We start from the raw sequence: 18,332 nt of genomic DNA, 5'->3' as shown, positions 1-18,332 counted from the left end.
ATTTTGTGGACGGCCGTCATTATTTCATTACACACATGTGAAAAGAACAGAGTGGTCCATTCCACCAGCGCAATTAAAATAAAATTTTCAAGAGTGGAGAAATGTGATGGGCGAATAATTGCCCATCTCTTTAGCATTTTAAAACTGCAGGTAAGTGAAGCCTGCTTTTGGAGAAATATGTTGAGCTGTGTGTATGTTTGTGCATTTGAGTGTGAATGTACTGCAAATGTAATGTGTTTGTGTTTCTATCTTTGAAAGTGTGAATGTAATGAATTTATGCGAGAGAAAAAAGTGAATGGGAGAGAAAGAGAGATTGTAAATGAAATGACTGTGGTTGTAGTTGTGTGCACACAATAAGGAAAAGGACCAAGTAAACGTGAAAGCGCTACTGTGCCTGCCAAAACTCTGCTGTGCTACAAATGCCAAAGTGAGGTTTAATTGATTAACTAGAGTAATCATTTATGTTGGTGCCTAATTGTTGACTTTTACCACAGTTGAATTAAGCTCTTTCTGTGAGTCACTCTAGTCAGATATGTTCTATGTTCAGGTAACATGTTTGATGTTACAGTCTTTTGTCCAGACTAAGTCAAAATGTAAAAAAGGGACTGCAAAAAAAAAAAAAAAAAAAAAAGATAGGGAGGAATCTTTTTTTAAATGTACATTTAAGCATTTGGCATATGCTTTGATCCAAATCGAATTAGAATGCATTCAAGGAGTGCATTTTTCTTAATCAGTATGTGTGATGTTTGGAAATCAAACCCATGACCTTGGCATTGCTCACGCCATGCTTTACCAATTAAGATACAGGACTGGAAATTTAGACATTCTAAGAAAAAAAAAAAAGATCACTTTTTTCATTGTTAAAAATGTACATATTTAAGTTCCAAGATTTATGGTCATTGACTTTGTCGATAAAAACAACATCTACATATAATAACTGTACTCAGATCAAATGTAATTATTTTAATGTAAACCAAATTACGATATTACGACAGAGGTTCACAATACACTGAAAGCACAAAAACGTTAAAAGGTGGCCTTGTCACAAATGGCACACGTGATGTGGACTTGTGGTCCATGTTGGGAAAATTACTCAAATAAAGTAATCCATTACAAATGACTAATTATTTTTTTAAAATTATAATTAGATTACTTAATCGTAAAAGTAATTACATTACTAAATACTTTAAGTTACTTTCTAAAACACTGCTTTTTTCAGCTCAATAAATGTAAAATAATCCCTATATTTCCAACTGGAATGCTTGTTCACCCTGACAATGTCTGGAGATTTCATCTCTACAACAGTAAGTGGTCAAAAATGTGCATCTTTTAGTGAATCACTGACTTAACTGATTAGCTGAAAACACGACCGAGACAATGGAAGTAAATGAGAACGTTTCATTTAATTTAAGATCACTCGTTCTCGTTCAAAAAAACTGATTCATTCACAAACACAAAACAAAACACCACTAGTTTAAAACCAGAGTAAGAGAGCAGTGCAGAGAGCAGAGTTGTGCTTGATGCATTGGCTTCTTTCGGAACTATTTTCTGCTGTACTATCTAATTATATATCGATATATATTGATCATAATTTGATACATCTGAAATGGTAATTTTTACGCAATTGCAATTTCATTGCAATTTAAAGGGGTCATGAAATGGAGAATCAAATTGTCCTTGATATTTAGAAATATAAAGGGTATCTGTACATTAAAAAACATACTGTAAATTTCAGGACTCAAAACATCCTCCCCAGTCTAAAAAGAGCATTTATAGTTGCCAGCTGCCACCCTGCTGAAACGTCTCGTTTTGAAATGTGTCTGTTCTTGACGTCACAAAACATTGCTCATTTGTATTGACACATCCCACAACATGCGTCATCGCACCCTTGGCCCCGCCCACTGGTGTGCAGGTCAAGAGAGCAGGCCTTGTGTGGCTAACTATTCCAATCATAATGCCAAAAGGGACCAATCTGGACTATTTTGGATTATTTTTGAATATATTCATGCACTACCAGACATCTTTGACCACTTGATACATATCCCATGCCTCTTTTTAAAGACGCGGTGTCAAGTTACAACTCTGAAAAGGAGAAGTAATTCTCTTTCATTCAGCTGCTGCCTGTGTTGCTTTTAGCACAAACATGTCATGGACGCGTTCTTTCACCCATCTGCGCTATTTTTAATTGTTGGTGTATATAAACATAGGACGTCTTTGACGATGGACGTCTTTGACAGTTTCGGTGTGTTTCCGGCTATGTACACCTCAGTGCACCTTCAGTATATGTGTGCATAATTTCACCATTCTTTGGGCTATGATGTGTTCATTTTTTTCAGCTCATGTCAGTGTCGATTGTTTGAGAACCATCATAATACAATTCAAGCTTTGCAAAAGAACTGTTATTAAAGGATGGGGCATTTAAAGACACAAAAAATCATTCTCACACAAAAAAAAAAAAGTAAACCATTTCATTCATGAATATTTCAAATATCATGACTGTTTGATAGTTTATGGTGCCCTGTGTTAACAGTTACGCTTGAAATAAACAGTTTAATATATTCAGATGCAATGTGTTGGATGTGTTGTGTAAATCCTGCAATTTTGTTTTATGTTCTTCCGATTGAATTTGCTGAATTTGAGGGGCTGCATGATGTTAGCCAATCAGAACCTTGGGTGTTTACGTTGAAGTATTAAGGAGGTGCTTTAGGCCAAAACCGAGCATTTCAGACAGAGGGCCAAAAACAGGGTGGAAAATAATCATATATTACTAATTGTGACTTTTTTTTTGCACAAAAACACTTTCATAACATTATCATTGGACCTCAGGGAAGATAATAAATTTATAGAAAATAGCATCTTATGACCCCTTTAAATGTTCAGTTGGCACCATCTGGGAAAGAGCCTATGTGGCATTATGTCATCAAAGTGTGGATTTGGAGGAAGGGCTTTAGACATAATTTGGGACAGAGCTATTGACACACATCAGAACCAACTGTACACTTCTTAAAATATTTCTTGTACACTCTTGCAGTCTAAAGATCATTCAAAATGAATGGGTGGTGACAGAAGGCCAGCTCAACCCACCCACCCTACTGTGACTGGCTTGGTCAACTCCACCCTCAGAGCTGGTTGGTCCGTGGATCTGCAGTAACGTGCAGGGTGATGTGGAGGTGGAGATACCATCTACAGGCTCCTCCTGGCTGTGTGTGGTGCTCACAATGCCCCCTGGAGGACTGGATGACACAGTGCAGCTGCTCACAGCCCACAAGCATGGATACTGACTGTGAGGAAAACAAGTACTTGTAAAGAACACTGTCGAAGAAAACTGATAACCTAGAAAATCACAGATAAGCAAATTTAAAAGTGAAGTGTAACATTTCTATTATGTTGCTGTGTTGGGCTGGTTGAAATACTCAAACAAACAGAGCAACATTTTGATTCTATGTGCCACAGAGTCAGTGTTTACACTTTTCAGAGAAATTTACTAAAACGTACTTATAGTTGTTTGCATATTAAAGATGCAATCAGTAAAATTGGTTGCGCTGGCACCTAGGGGGCGTAGATGCAGCATCAACCAAAAACAGAAGTTCTCAGTTACCAATGTCATTGTAAAAATGTGCTATTCGCAGTCAGCCATGATTCATTTATTCCACAAGTGGATGATCATATGATGTGAACATTCAAAAGTGCAATAATCTACTATTACTATTTACTTCTGTTTAAAAGTTTAGCAATTAATAAAAAAAACCAAGAGCACCTTTATGCAGGGATAGAGGATTTTTTATTTTTATTTTTTTTTTTATAGATGTTTAGGTGCAGGCATGTACTGTATGTACATAAAAACAGATAACCTCATTGCTAGATATAATGTGGTATGGTGTTGTAAGCATAAAGATCTGGTTTCTGTCTGCAATCGGTTCTTTTTCTCTTGGTTGCTGGTTCTGATTCTGACCTGCTGGCTCCAGGTGAGCTTGGAGCAGTCTGCATAGACAGCATCGCAGCAGGACCAGGAGGAGACACACCTGTCCAGCCCTCATTACCAGAGAACACCTGCACTGCACCTGGACTCAAATTCTCAGGCAGAGACACTTCAGAAGGGAAGAAAATTGAAAAAGGGAATGAGTCAAATGGAAAAATGATGATATGAATACAGTGGGGTACAAAGGTCCAAAAGTCCACATTGAAAATCTAGAATTCAAATGACTGAAAATGTAATACCTGTTTTGAGTAAAATGTTTTGCTGTAAAATGAATAAGAAATATTTAAGATTTTAACTATTTCTAGGTCACTTATTAAATAAGAAAATGTGCGATATTAGCTAAGAAAATAAAAACTATGTGCCAAATACTAAGAAATTCTGAAATGTGTGTAATTTCAATTCAACTTTTCACACACACACACACACACACACACACACACACACAAAAACATTAAATTAGAAAAATGCAAAATCAGAGCATTTTAAAAGTGGACTTACGGACTTTTAACCCAGTACAATATTAAAAAAGCTTTTGAATAAGGGTATTTAAAATAAATATTAAAGATAGAGGTTGTTTATAATTATCACTTCTATTAGAACTGAAAGGTTATCCTAGTTGTGTTCTCTTAAAGGAATAGTTACCCAAAAACAAAACTTCTGTCACCCTCATGTCATTCCAAACCCGTATGACTTTCTTTCTTCTGCGAAACACAAAAGGAAAAATTGTAAAGAATATTCCGATCCTTTTCAATACAATGGCAGTGGACAAATTCTGCAGCAAAAAAAAATAAAAAAAAAAAGCAATTAAGTTAACTCTCATGAATGTGCGATGGACATTAAACTTTTTACTGAAAAATTACTTACATTTCGGGTTGTTTTTCACCAAAAGCTATTGTATGTCATCAGAAGACTTGGAATATGACGTACAAGTCATATGGACAAATTTTTTATGATACTTTTGAATTCTTTTTAAAGCTTTAAAGCAGAATCACTAGACACTGCCATTGCATTGAAAAGAAGGACCGGACATTATTCAAAATGTACCTTTTTGTATTCCGCAGAATAAGAAAGTCATATGGGTTTGGAACGACATGCGGGTGAGTAAATGATGACAGGGTTTTCATTTTCTGGTGAACTGTCCCTTTAAAGCATCATGTGTTACCTGAGTTGTGACCACGGTGATGATGGTGGCGGGACAAGTAGGATGATGGGTACGGGGCTGCTCTGTGTCCGTGCAGACTTGGGTAGTGTTTGTAGCCATGGTGGGGAGCGAGTGGTAAACCTCCTGGGTATGGAAAGTTACCACCACTTGCAGAACACAGAGTGTCTGGGTTTGATATGAACCACCCATCTGCAAACCAAAAAATAGACACCAGTTTCCTTAACATAACACTGTTCTATATGAAAATGTCTATAAATCAGCTGAAAGAACATATTAAGTTACAGTTTTGCAAACATAAAGACACAGGAAATGAATCACTAACAGTGTGGTATGCCCACATGCTGGTTTTCAGCTGGAGGTTCTTGATGATTCTTTGAATGGCTCCTATGAAGAAAGAGAAAGAGAGAGAGAGAAGCTTTGTCCATGAGACAAACCTCAAAAGAAACATTAACCTATTGGTAATATCATAATAAATCAACAGTATAAGCAAAGATCAATTCATATCCTACTCCACTTTACATTTGTCTCACTATATATTCTTCTATGGTTAATCTCACAATATCTGCAAGGAACATATTTCATCCTATAATCAAAAGAAATAAATAAGAAATAATATTAATCTTAAGGAATATGAAGCATAATTTTCTTACAGTAATGCAAAAAAAAAAAAATAAAAATAATAAAAAAAAAAAAAAAAAATCGCTCATTACTGTAATGTGAAAACATAATGATACTGAAATACTATTAAAATTGTACATACAGTTGTGCTCAAAAGTTTGCATACCCTTTGAGAATTGGTAATATATGTATCATTTTTAAAGAAAACATGAGTGAGCAGGCAAAACACATTTCATTTATTTCTTATGGGATTCATGTTCAACTGTAGGTTATAACAGAATGGCACAAAACATGGCAACAAAGAAAAAAATGAAATGACCCCTGTTCAAAAGTCTACATACCCTTAGTTCTTAATACTGTGTATTGCCCCCTTTAGCATCAATGACAGCGTGCAGCCTTTTGTAATAGCTGCTTATGAGGCCCCAAATTCTTGCAGGTGGTATAGCTGCCCATTTGTCTTGGCAAAATGCCTCCAGGTCATGCAAAGTCTTTGGTCGTCTTGCATGAACCGCACGTTTGAGATCTCCCCAGAGTGGCTCGATGATATTAAGGTCAGGAGACTGTGATAGCCACTCCAGAACCTTCACCTTTTTCTGCTGTAACCACTGGAGGGTCAACTTGGCCTTGTGCTTAGCGTCATTGTCATGCTGGAAAGTCCAAGAGCGTCCCATGCGCAGCTTTCATCCAGAAGAATGCAAATTGTCTGCCAGTATTTTCTGATAACATGCTGCATTCGTCTTGCCATCAATTTTCACAAGATTCCCCGTGCCTTTAGAGCTCACACACCCCCAAAACATCAGTGAGCCACCACCATGCTTCACAGTGGAGATGGTATTCTTTTCACTATAGGCCTTGCTGACCCCTCTCCAAACATAGCGCTTATGGATGTGACCATAAAGCTCTATTTTGGTCTCATCACTCCAAATTACAGTGTGCCAGAAGCTGTCAAGGTGTTGTCGGGCATATTGTAACCGGGCTTTTTTGTGACATTGCCGCAGTAAAGGCTTCTTTCTGGCAGCTCGACCATGCAGCTCATTTTTGTTCAAGTATCATCGTATTGTGCTCCTTGAAACAACCACACTGTCTTTTTCCAGAGCAGCCTGTATTTCTCCTGAGGTTACCTGTGGGTTTTTCTTTGTATCCTGAACAATTCTTCTGGCAGTTGTGGCTGAAATCTTTCTTGGTCTACCTGACCTTGGCTTGGTATCAAGAGATCCCCGAATTTTCCACTTCTTAATAAGTGATTGAACAGTACTGACTAGCATTTTCAAGGCTTTGGATATCTTTTTATATCCTTTTCCATCTTTATAAAGTTCCATTACCTTGTTACGCAGGTCTTTTGACAGTTCTTTTCTGCTCCCCATGGCTCAGTAACTAGTCTGCTCAGTGCATCCACGTGAGAGCTAACAAACTCATTGACTATTTATACACAGACACTACCTGCAATTTAAAAAGCCACAGGTGTGGGAAATTAACCTTTAATTGCTATTTAAACCTGTGTGTGTCACCTTGTGTGTCTGTAACAAGGCCAAACATTCAAGGGTATGTAAACTTTTGATCAGGGCCATTTGGGTGATTTCTGTTATCATTATGATTTAAAAAGGAGCCAAACAACTATGTGATAATAAATGGCTTCATATGATCACTATCCTTAAATTTTTTGCATGATCAGTCATATTTTCAAAATCAATGCCAAAATTTCACAATTTCTGCCAGGGTATGCAAACATTTGAGCACAACTGTATGTATACATCATTGTAGTATTTGTTATACTGCCTTTAATTTATGCTGATTTAATAAATAAGCAATGTATTTCAGCCTTTTGTTTTACATATTACAACAAAGTATTATAGTAAAAATGTTGTGTGATGTGTGATTTAAACTGTTTAGGACTTAAATTGTAATTTAATGATGGTTAAAACAATCGTCAATCAGATATATATGGCAAATATATTCCTTTGCCGCTTGTATGTTTTTTTTTTTTTTTTTTTTTTAAATAAACACTTTCTGAATGTCAGTTTTTCACAGGTATGTTTTACATTTGCTCCTGTGAGGCTACAACTACCTCTACTTGGGCTGAATTATTCAGAGCTCATTCCACTAACATTGTTGTGTAATCTCTCACACATTCTTCACTGTAGCCGCTTAAAATCTCTCACTCTCACTTCACACTGCCTCTCCAACAAGCTCCTTTACTAACACACTCACTCCATTCAAAGCATAAATGCTTAATAATTGGTTGCTAATCACGACTGATTTCACACAGTCATGCTAGCTTGACTAGCGCTAATGCCCGCTATGATATTATTATTAGTTGAAATAGGCATTGTTGTTAAATTGGTGAGAAAACTTGTTAACACTGACAATGTTTGTTGTTTAATACACACTCACTCCATTCAGATCATAAACACTTAATAATTGGTTGCTAATCATGGCTGATTTCACACAGTCATGCTAACTTGACTAGCTCTAATGCCCACTATGATATCATTATGAGTTGAAATATGCTTTTTTGTTAAACTAGTAAGAAAACTTATGTTAACACTGACCATGTTTGTTGTTTTATGTAATTTAGATGAATTGTACCTTTCCTTGGCATCAAGGAAAGCTTTAGCAAAAGGGTTGTGTTTTATCTTCAATGCAGTTATCTGTGAAGAAAAGAGGACTTCAGATTAATCACTTCAAATGTACATAACCTTCATTAAACGAGTGGGAAAACAGACATTGCATTTGGTCAAACAAATCAAGACCACTAGTGAAATTGCTTCAAATTTTTCAAATTTGATAGAAAATGTTTCCTTTCAAATTATGTTATCAGCATAACAATTTGAGTAAAAAGCTGAATTGAAAAACTGACCTGCAGAATCTTAAATATTTCTTCTCCATTTGAGGCTACATTATAACTTTCCTATGTCTTACAATTGTCAAAATCTTAAAATATTAATGTTTAAAAGAAAAATCTGAGATTTTCCAGTGCAGTTTCTTCCAAAAACTCTTAAAGTCATTGTATTTTACATTCAGAAAAAAAAAAATATATATATATATATATATATATATATATTTTTTTAAAGGTATAGTTCACCCCAAAAAATAAAAAATAAAATAATAATTCTAATAATTCTATTAATTTACTCACTTTCATACACATCTGGGATGGCATGAGGATAAGTAAATTATTTTAAACATTTTGAGAAGATGCTCTAACCTTTTTATTCTGGGATAGTTCACCCAAAAATGAAAATTCTCTCATTTACTCATTTATGCCATCCCAGAACACGAACAAATATTTTTTGAAGACTTTTTCAGCTCTGTAGGTCCTCACAATGCAAGTAAATGGGTACCAAAAAGCTCCAAAAGCACATAAAAGTGATCCAGTGGTTAAATCTACATATATGTTCAGAAGGGATATGATATGTGTGGGTTAGAAACAGATCAATATTTAAGTCTTTTTTTTTTTTTTTTACTATAAAATCTCCTCCCTGCCCAGTAGGTGGCAATATACATGAAGAATGCAAATCGCCAAAAACAAAACAAGAAGAATTTGAAAGTGAAATTGGGGATTGATCGTAAAAAAGGACATAAATATTGATCTGTTTCTCACCCACACAAATAATATCGCTCCTGAAGATATTGATTTAAATACTGGAGACTGGGATGGCATGAGGCTGAGTAAAGTATTTTTGGGTGAACTATCACTTTAAGCATGTTTATCGTAAAAATGTTGAGAAAATGCTCTAACCTCTTCATTCTGATAGGCTGTTACAGCGATGAATTGAGTATCTGTGAAAGAGATGTTGGTCACCATCCTGTGGCTGCCTCCCACACGAACTATATGAATTTGTGGCTCATACTTATGAAGAGAATTCAGCATGATCTAGATCAAACAATCACAAAAAGAAAAGAAAAAACAGATTAGACTTCTACTGGAGAATTCACTAAAATTACACAGTGTAAATTTACTGTAGACTACATACTGACTTTAATTTAAAATGTAGTTCCATATTGTATAAATCGAGCACAGCAGTTGGGTTCCAGAAGTAAAAATCCCATTCATTTTCTCCATAGGCAAATAGATTTTTATCGATAACTTATAAACCTTAAAAGACAGACTTACTGTGAGCTCTGAGGTTGTTAATCAATGGTATAAGCCTCTGTTGTTTAAACATTGTGTTTAATAGCTGAACGACACTACCCATGGTCCAGCAGAGAAAGATCCACCAATCAGGAAATCAGCCAACAAAGCACGCCAAACAAGCTCTGCAGCTCTGCAGTGACTGTCCACTCCCATTGTGAATGACGCAATCAAGTCAGTCTCCCTCAGACTACTTGTTTATATGAAAATATCTGAATATTTTGCAATAAAATTAAAATATATTTTATAATATATTGTATATACTTACAATCAATGACTTTAAAACAAGAGTTATCATTTACTCACTTATGCCATCCCAGAACACAAACAATGATTTTTAGAAGAAGAGTTTTTCAGCTCTGTAGGTCCTCACAATTTAATAAATGGGTACCAAAATCTTGAAACTCCAAAAAGCACATAAAGGCAGAATAAAATTGATCCATAAGACTCCAGTGGTTAAATCTATATGTTCAGTAGGGGTGTAAAAATTAGAAATTATACTTAAGTGAAAGTATGGATACTGAGTGAAAATTGTACTCCATTAAAAGTCAAAGTCAAGCCAAAAAATACTTGAGTAAAAGTAAAAAATATTCACTATAATTGTACTTAAATATTAAAAAAGTAACTTATTTCCTAGTTAGAATGAAATCAAGAGAGGAGATTGTGTGAGGGGGGACGTTGTTAAATTTGACTGGTTTGTTAAGTTGCCTTTTTACTGTCTCCGACGATTGTCATATTTCTCCCCCAGTGACATTCGCAACCTGGTCAAAGGATAATTTTACAATAACTACATTATTGCAAAATACATTTTATGTGGCCTGTTGTACATAACACAGCAATTTCCTGGTGAAATGAACACTGGAGGCAATACAACAATGACTTTTATTCCCTTTCACACAAATCACGAGTAAAATAGCAGATTATCAGTTCATAACCACGTGGTTGCTTTAGAATTTTGTTTTTCATGTCACAGTTGCTTTTTATGATACTATCGGTTAGGTTTAGGTTTAAGGTAGGGAGGTCGGTTTTGTTCATTTAAATCTCGATAGAACATTAATCTTAAAAACCTCATCTGTTTTCATTTCCCTTCAGAACTGCCCTGAGATGTGTAATGAACCACATAATTTTATTTTGCAAGAACTTTGCCGCAGTTACGCAATGTTCGTTGCACAGGAGAGGGCCTCACAAATTGCAATTTCAGAGCACCCAGCCCCTTGAGACATAGAGAAAGATAAAAAAGGCATTTCGAATAAAGTTTAGGACAAAAAACGTCAGTGTTTCTTACTTCGTGCTCATAGTTTTGAATGAATACTTCACATTTAATCAGGTGGTCAAATACAGTCTAGTCGCACAAATATTTTAATTTATCCGAAGCGTAAATCAGATCTAAAATTCCGCCTCTGCAGATGGTCAGAACTCCACACACCCACATTGCTACACTCAATTTGAAATGACTGACCTCTGGTCTGTCATCTGTCATTTGTCGGATGCAGTGAAAATGCGGTTTCAGTCCAGTAAGATGAAAGAAAATTATCTGCAAAAATGTAGTGAGTACTTTTCAAGTTTAAATAAAATATTAAAAAGTAAAACATTTTCTTTGGAAACGTACTTAAGGAAAAGTGCAAGTAAAGTACAAATCCCAAAAATAATACTTAAGTATAATACTTAAGTATTTGTACTCAATTACTTTAAACCCCTGGGATATGATATGTGTGGGTGAGAAACAGATCAATATTTCAGTATTTTTTTAACTATAAATTTTCCTCCCTGCCCAGTAGGTGGCAATATGCATGACGAATGCAAATTGCCAAAAACAAAACAAGAAGAATATGAAAGTGAAAGTGGGGATTGATAATAAAAAAGGACATAAATATTGATCTGTTTCTCATCCACACCTATCATATTGCTCCTGAAGATATTGATTTACTGTAAATACTGGAGACTTACTTTAACGCTGCCTTTATGTGCTTTTTGGACTTTCAAAATTTTGGTACCCATTCACTTGCATTGTGAGGACCTACAGAGCCAAGGTATTATTCTAAAAATATTTTTTAGGTAAACTATCCCTTTAAGTATACAGTCTTGTACCTTTGTCTTTTGTCTGATTTTCAAATACCTTTTTGCTTCGAATCAAAGTTTGTAATGTTGTTATTCACCCTAGAGCTTCTTTGTTTGGTTCATGGCTTAGAACTCTTTTATGAAGGATTTAATTAAATCTCTGTGGAAGAAATGAAAGGGAAAAAGACTTACTGTTGCGCTCCATAGTACACAGAATTCCTTTATTCCTTTATAATTATATTTTAGGCCATATTGGTAATGACTACCAAATGATGCTCAGAGTGGATTCTGTTCCATTCAAAAAGTTTGTTTTCCTAGTGCAGCCTACACAAAACATACAAATGTGTTTATCTTCAGATTATTGGTGATAAATTCACCAACTCTTTATTTAACAACTGTTAATGCACTTACTCTGTGTTACTCTTAAAAAACACTCTCCAATCTCTTTTCTTTCAAAGTGTCTTACCTATATCTACATACTACTTCATACTTTTGTACTTTGAGCAATTTATTGCTGTAAAATGCTCAACAAAATTTTTACATTTACACACTGCATTGTCTATATTCTTTGTGTGAAAACATTCTTCAGGTGACTGTAGTGACCGCAGACAGTGTTTAAATCTATCAATGTAACATCAACAACATTCTGAGAAAGAGATGCGCAGAAGAGAGACAGAAACTGATTTTTTCCCTCTAATTGGTAGATTACAATGACTGATGAGGGGTACTCATCTGCATGGCTACAGGGGACATAAAGGGCTTTGTGTGCTTTTCTCTCCCCACTGCCTTTTTTAATATGTTGCCTTTTTGAACATCTAAGGACTGATGGCTAAATTAATTTTGCATAGAAAAAAACAGAGGTAATTACCATAATGTACAACTAACCACAGCAATTATTTCATTTGGAGCTGGTTCTCTCTCATCGTCCTCTCCTGTGCCAGCTCTGCGTTTAAAAACCCCGGTTAATAGGCAACAGAGAAGAACAGAGGAGAAGAGGAGGGCGGAGGGGAGGGGTCATGTAAATACCAATAATAATTTGGTGGCGGAGTCATACTCGAATGGAGCGGGCTGGAGCACCTCGCAGCAGCCCCGCTGAAAGCCAGGATGGCTAGCTGAAGTAGACCACTCTCTGCCTGAACGGCAGGAAGTGCATTAAACGAGAAAAGTGGCAATTAAGAGCTGTTTATTCCTGTTTACATGCCGTCCCTGCTGAACAAAGGGGCTCCATAGGTGAAGTGGATGCAGCGGAGAGCACTAATTGTATAAATGCGCACTTGAAATTTCCCCGTGGCAGCACACAGGGTGATTAAAGGCAGGCCAAGACTCCTAAAAGCTGCAGAGGTTTGTTTGGACAAACGAGAGCCCTGAGAGGCTACTCAAGATTACGGAACAGGGCACGTAGAACACTACGCACCTGCACAACACGAGCGCTACCTGTAGATAATGTGGGGTAGGGTGAGTTTTTCGTTTTGTTGTATTTATTACTTCTTTGCCTACATACAGTACAGCAAAACTATGCCAATTATACAGGAGAGAGAACCAGGAATGGATGTAGGCCTACACAAGCAAACAGAGAGGGAATAAAACATGGAAGAAGGAGAACAGACAACACAGAGTTAAATATAGAGGGAGCTGTCATAAGAACAAGAGTTCTAAAGGGTCTTACATTAAAGAAAAATCATTAAGATTTCTGCATTTACCATCTGTTTTTAACCAAAGTTCACTTAGCAAACTCATTGCCAGCTGTTTTTATTACTCTGCTCTACTGGTTGTGCTACAGCAACAAAATATCAAACCAAGTGACCTTTAATTTAAAGAAATATAGCACAAACACACTTTTCAAGTAAAACATTTCACAAAAAGAAGTTAGTTAGGTTTGAAATTATAAAACAATAGATATATTGTTCAAAAGTTAGACAAAAATTACTTGAACATTTGGTTCTGAAACTTTGTGAAACATGTCCAAAGTTAATGTGATGAACTGCACATGTGGTTACTCTGCTAGGACTTAATGCTGCCTTCATGTGCTATCGGAATTATTCTACTTCCCACTTCTGAAGTGGTAATTACGAGTATGTCACTTTCAAGTGCTTTTTTGTCGTAAAGAACAGGTAACATGGACAACGCCAGGTTCATTCATACATATTTTTTAAGGAACTTTTATTTTGACACCAGTCACTATAATACATGTTACTCAGTTAGCCTGCTGACAATGATGGAAATTTGGTAAAATACATGCTATTTTCAGTGTAAAAATGTACAACATGCATCAAATGGTTACTTATATACACTACCGGTCAAAAGTTTTTAAACACTTACTCATTCTTTATTACACATTTTTTTCTTCACATTTTAGAATAATAGTAAAGTCATCAAAACTATGGAATAACATAAATGTAACTATGGGAATTATGTTGTGACTAAACAAAATCCAAAATAAATCAAAACTGTGTTATATTTTAGCATCTTCAAAGTAGTCACCCTTTGCCTAGAATTTGCAGACATGTACTCTTGACATTTTCTCAACCAACTTCTTGAGGTATCACCCTGGGATGCTTTTTAAACAGTATTGAAGGTGTTTCCATCTATGTTGGGAACTTATTGGCTGCTTTTCTTTATTATTTGGTCCAAGTCATCAATTTAAAAAAAAAAAAAAAAAAAAAAAAAGTATTTTTTTTTTTATTACATTTTAGTTTTAAAATTAAATAAATTAATATGGTGGCACAATGATATTTTTGTCTACAAAATTAATTTCAAACATTTAAGCATACGCCTTCAGATTTTTAAGATCACGAGAAACATTTCAGTCAAGCGTTTCAAAAGTTTTGACCGTTAGTGTACATAAATGTATATGACCAAAACGGTAAGGGCTAACAATTAGCTGTATTTAGAAACATTCTGTCATTCTCTACAGAAACTGTAGTCTCCTCCCAACTCGGAAACTCGGGTATCAAAATCATCTACAAATTTCCCCAGTCATAATAATGACTTAAGGGGTCGTTCATGTGCAACTTGTGAGTGGGAAACTCGAATTTATGATAATTCCGATTGCACGTGAAGGCAGCAAAAGTCCACTTGTTTGAACTTGAGGGGAACTGACCTCATACAGCCACTAAAATCACCTTGACACCAGCTGATTAAAAGTAAATGCAAAATGGCTAAGAAGAGTAAAGTTAGTTCTGAGAAAAAAAGTCTTGCATCATTTGTTTACAGAAGCACTCTTGGTTAGAAATTGATATACAAAGATATTCAGGCATTTTTGAGTAAATTAGGCATTCAAAGGTGTCCATATATATTTGGTTAACTAATGCAATGATATTCAGACATTTATATGTCTGACTAAAACCCAAAGTATACTTCGGTCAGATGACAACGCTAGGTGTCTGTGAACAGGATGCGTGATGCAAATTTCTTCATCATTAGAGTGCTTGAGCATTGAGTGGTGCGGCCCAATTTTTCTAACCATGCATACACTGAACACACGGTATGTGCATGCGCCTGTAATTATTTGCACTAATTAGTGGATCCATAAGGTAGCAACATTCACACTTGTGCCGTTGCTGTCACGAAGAAGCACTAGATGTAATTGCTGCTAAACAACAGGAGACGAATGTGGAAACAACAACAGTGGATGTGAACAGTAAGAACATGTGTGTGAGGAGCTCAGGAGATACCTGTATTTGTATAACTCGAGTCTGAAGGAATATAAAGATATATTTATGGCACATTTTTAAGTGTGATTTTAGCATCCAAGAGTTTAAATACTTTTTTATCTAATGCAATGATATTCAGATACTTAAGTGTCAGAGACTTATTCAGAGACTTAAGCATCCAAAAAGTGTTCCAATAATTTTGTTTAAATTATCATTTAAAATCTTATGATATTCAGAAATTTTTAGTTTGAATGAAATGTTCAAAAGTGTTGAGGGCTATTGTTTAGTTAATTTTGGCAGTAATCAGTATACACTGTGGTGTCAGTACTGTAGGTGTTAGTATTTAAGCACCTGGCCACCTCCGTTGAGTTTGTTGGTCAGTTTGACTTTGCTGAAGCACACTGGAGCCTTCATCCAGTGGGCACCGAAGTTGGGCGAGTCAGGGTGGATGTATATACAGCTATGACTGTGAGGCTCAGGTTTGCCCGCCGGGACCCACTCGCCGTTTACATACTTCCAGCGATGCCCATCTGCAGGGCTGAAGTCCAGCAGGAACGAATACATGGCGTTGGGATCTAGACCTGCCACGCTGACCTTCAGAACTGGGAACATCCTCCTACAAAACACAGTATTTTAAGGGGAATTATGGCATATGAACAATTTAAAAATGCATACTGGGATGCTCCTGTAGACTAAAAAAAAAAGGTTCTCTCTTGCTTTCACACACCGAAATGTGTATGAACACTTAGAGGGATAGTTTACTCTGAAATGAAAATTCTTTCATCATTTACTCACTCTTATGTTGTTCCAAACCACTCTGTGAAACAAAAGATGTTAGGCAGAATGTTAGCCTTAGTCAGCATTTACTTTCATTGCATCTTTTTCCATACAATGAAACTGAATAGTAACTACAGCTAAAACTAACATTCTGCCTAATATCTCTTTTTGTGTTCCATGGAGAGAAAAAAAGCCACACAGGTTTTGAATGAAATGAGGGTGAACATATGATGCCAGAATTAAAAAAAATTAAAAATTAAAAACTTCCCTCCATACAAATTATTCACACTGGCTGCCAACAAATCTTAAGCATTTACAAGCACAAACTTCATGAGAGGTTGAATGCTAGTCATTTCCAACTTTTTCTGCCTATGATTATATTTTATGGATGAGAACAAGTTTGAGAGCGGCTGCAAATGGAAGGACACCCACCTACAGAGTTGGTCAAGTCACCCTTCAGCTCGACAACACCACAACAAGCCTATTCAATTAAATTAATCAGTCTGTTCCAAAATGAAAAAAGATCTGCCAATGGCAATGACACAAAATAATAGCCATGCCTTGAAGTAAAGCATTAGGACATAAATGCAGATGGATTACATAAAAATGCAATCAAAACATAAAAACTGGCAAATTCAAAACCTCCTTTTAAAGGGTGAAGAGCAACAAGTTTTTCTGTGTTTAAAGAATAATTTTATATATATATATATATATTTAATAATAATAAAAATATCTGCATCTTCATTTCTATAGTGTTTATAATGGTCCAGCAGAAATGCTTATTCTTTAGTTAAACTCTATTATGCACTAAAAATATTCAGAAACAAAGTTTCTGTTTAAGGTACAAAGCCATCACTGGAGCGGTACGCTTGTTTTGGGTATAAGTTGTTCCCTTAAGGAGACTAAAAGGTAATTTTTTTTTTATAAATGAACCATTAAAAATTACAAAACAGGTCTGCAGGGTACAATAATATACCCAAAATGAGTTATACATTTTAACTAGAGGTACAAAATAATGTCCCATTGAGGGACCACCCCAGTTTTACTATACTTTTTTCCCCCTGAAAGTAGTCTAATATTAGAGTAGATTTGATATTTGTAACAAATCCAGTTAAAATATAATAGTCTTCATGAAGCACATTTCATTATTTAAATTTAATTACTGAATGTTATAAACATAGCTTATTTAACGTCTGAATTTCTGCCACAATTGAAATAAATGAATTACTGTATCAATATGAGATTTATGAAATAGCCTATTAATAAATGTTTTTATTTAAGTTTATGTGTGAAAAGTTACAAATCTGCTTTCTAGCAGCTTTTATGAAAAACTAAACTTTTTTAAAAAAATCAAAAAAAAAATTGTAAAAATAAAAAATAAATAAATAAATAAAAGAAATCATTGTGCTTAATAAAATATTTTTTTTTTTCAACTTTGACATCTTGCTCAGATGGGATGCGATGGCTCACCTGCCGTTCTTCGTTACAATCATCTCATTGGTCACTTCTTTGAATTTTCTCCAGAGTTCAGAATCTTCCAGTGTGACTTTGAGCTGTTTTTCTGTGGGGTCTCCCTTCTCTCGACCGGCCTGTAACTCGCTCTCCACGACGCTCAGAAGTCTGGTGATACAGCACTCACTGGCGGCCACCGCTCCGCCGACGTTTCCCGTTTCTTCCTCCACCTTCATGAGTGATGGGCAAGTCTCACACCCTCTTGACAAGTAGAAAAGAACTTTGCTTAAACTATAACTCACTATAATTTATGAGGAAACTTAGACTTAATTTCTACACACACATAAACAACTTGTGGAAATGTTCAATCATAAAAGAGAAGTCAGATACTTTTTAGTAGTCGTTGTCTATGATTGAGCTGTACCAAAAGCCTACTGCGACCACCTGTTCTTATGACAGGAGGACAAACCTGCAGTCACGTGGGTTTGCTCTAATTAAGTG

General features: G+C 35.6%; 1 protein-coding gene across 1 annotated transcript; it reads right to left on the bottom strand.

The window, feature by feature from the left end:
* Window positions 1–1,068: 1,068 nt before the first annotated feature.
* tbx19 (T-box transcription factor 19) lies at window positions 1,069–18,067 on the bottom strand. Its single transcript, XM_051705906.1, has 8 exons — window positions 17,850–18,067; window positions 15,954–16,218; window positions 9,499–9,633; window positions 8,346–8,407; window positions 5,464–5,525; window positions 5,142–5,330; window positions 3,953–4,088; window positions 1,069–3,281 (listed from the first exon to the last, which is right to left on the bottom strand). Exons 1-8 carry the CDS (start codon window positions 18,065–18,067, stop codon window positions 3,044–3,046), a joined length of 1,305 nt encoding a protein of 434 aa, XP_051561866.1. The 3' UTR covers window positions 1,069–3,043.
* Window positions 18,068–18,332: the final 265 nt, after the last annotated feature.

Source organism: Myxocyprinus asiaticus, chromosome 9 (genome assembly GCF_019703515.2).
Source record: "Myxocyprinus asiaticus isolate MX2 ecotype Aquarium Trade chromosome 9, UBuf_Myxa_2, whole genome shotgun sequence".
Lineage (NCBI taxonomy): Eukaryota > Metazoa > Chordata > Actinopteri > Cypriniformes > Catostomidae > Myxocyprinus > Myxocyprinus asiaticus.
The sequence above is the reverse complement of the archived record's forward strand: the minus strand, read 5'-3'. Positions and strand labels throughout refer to the sequence as shown.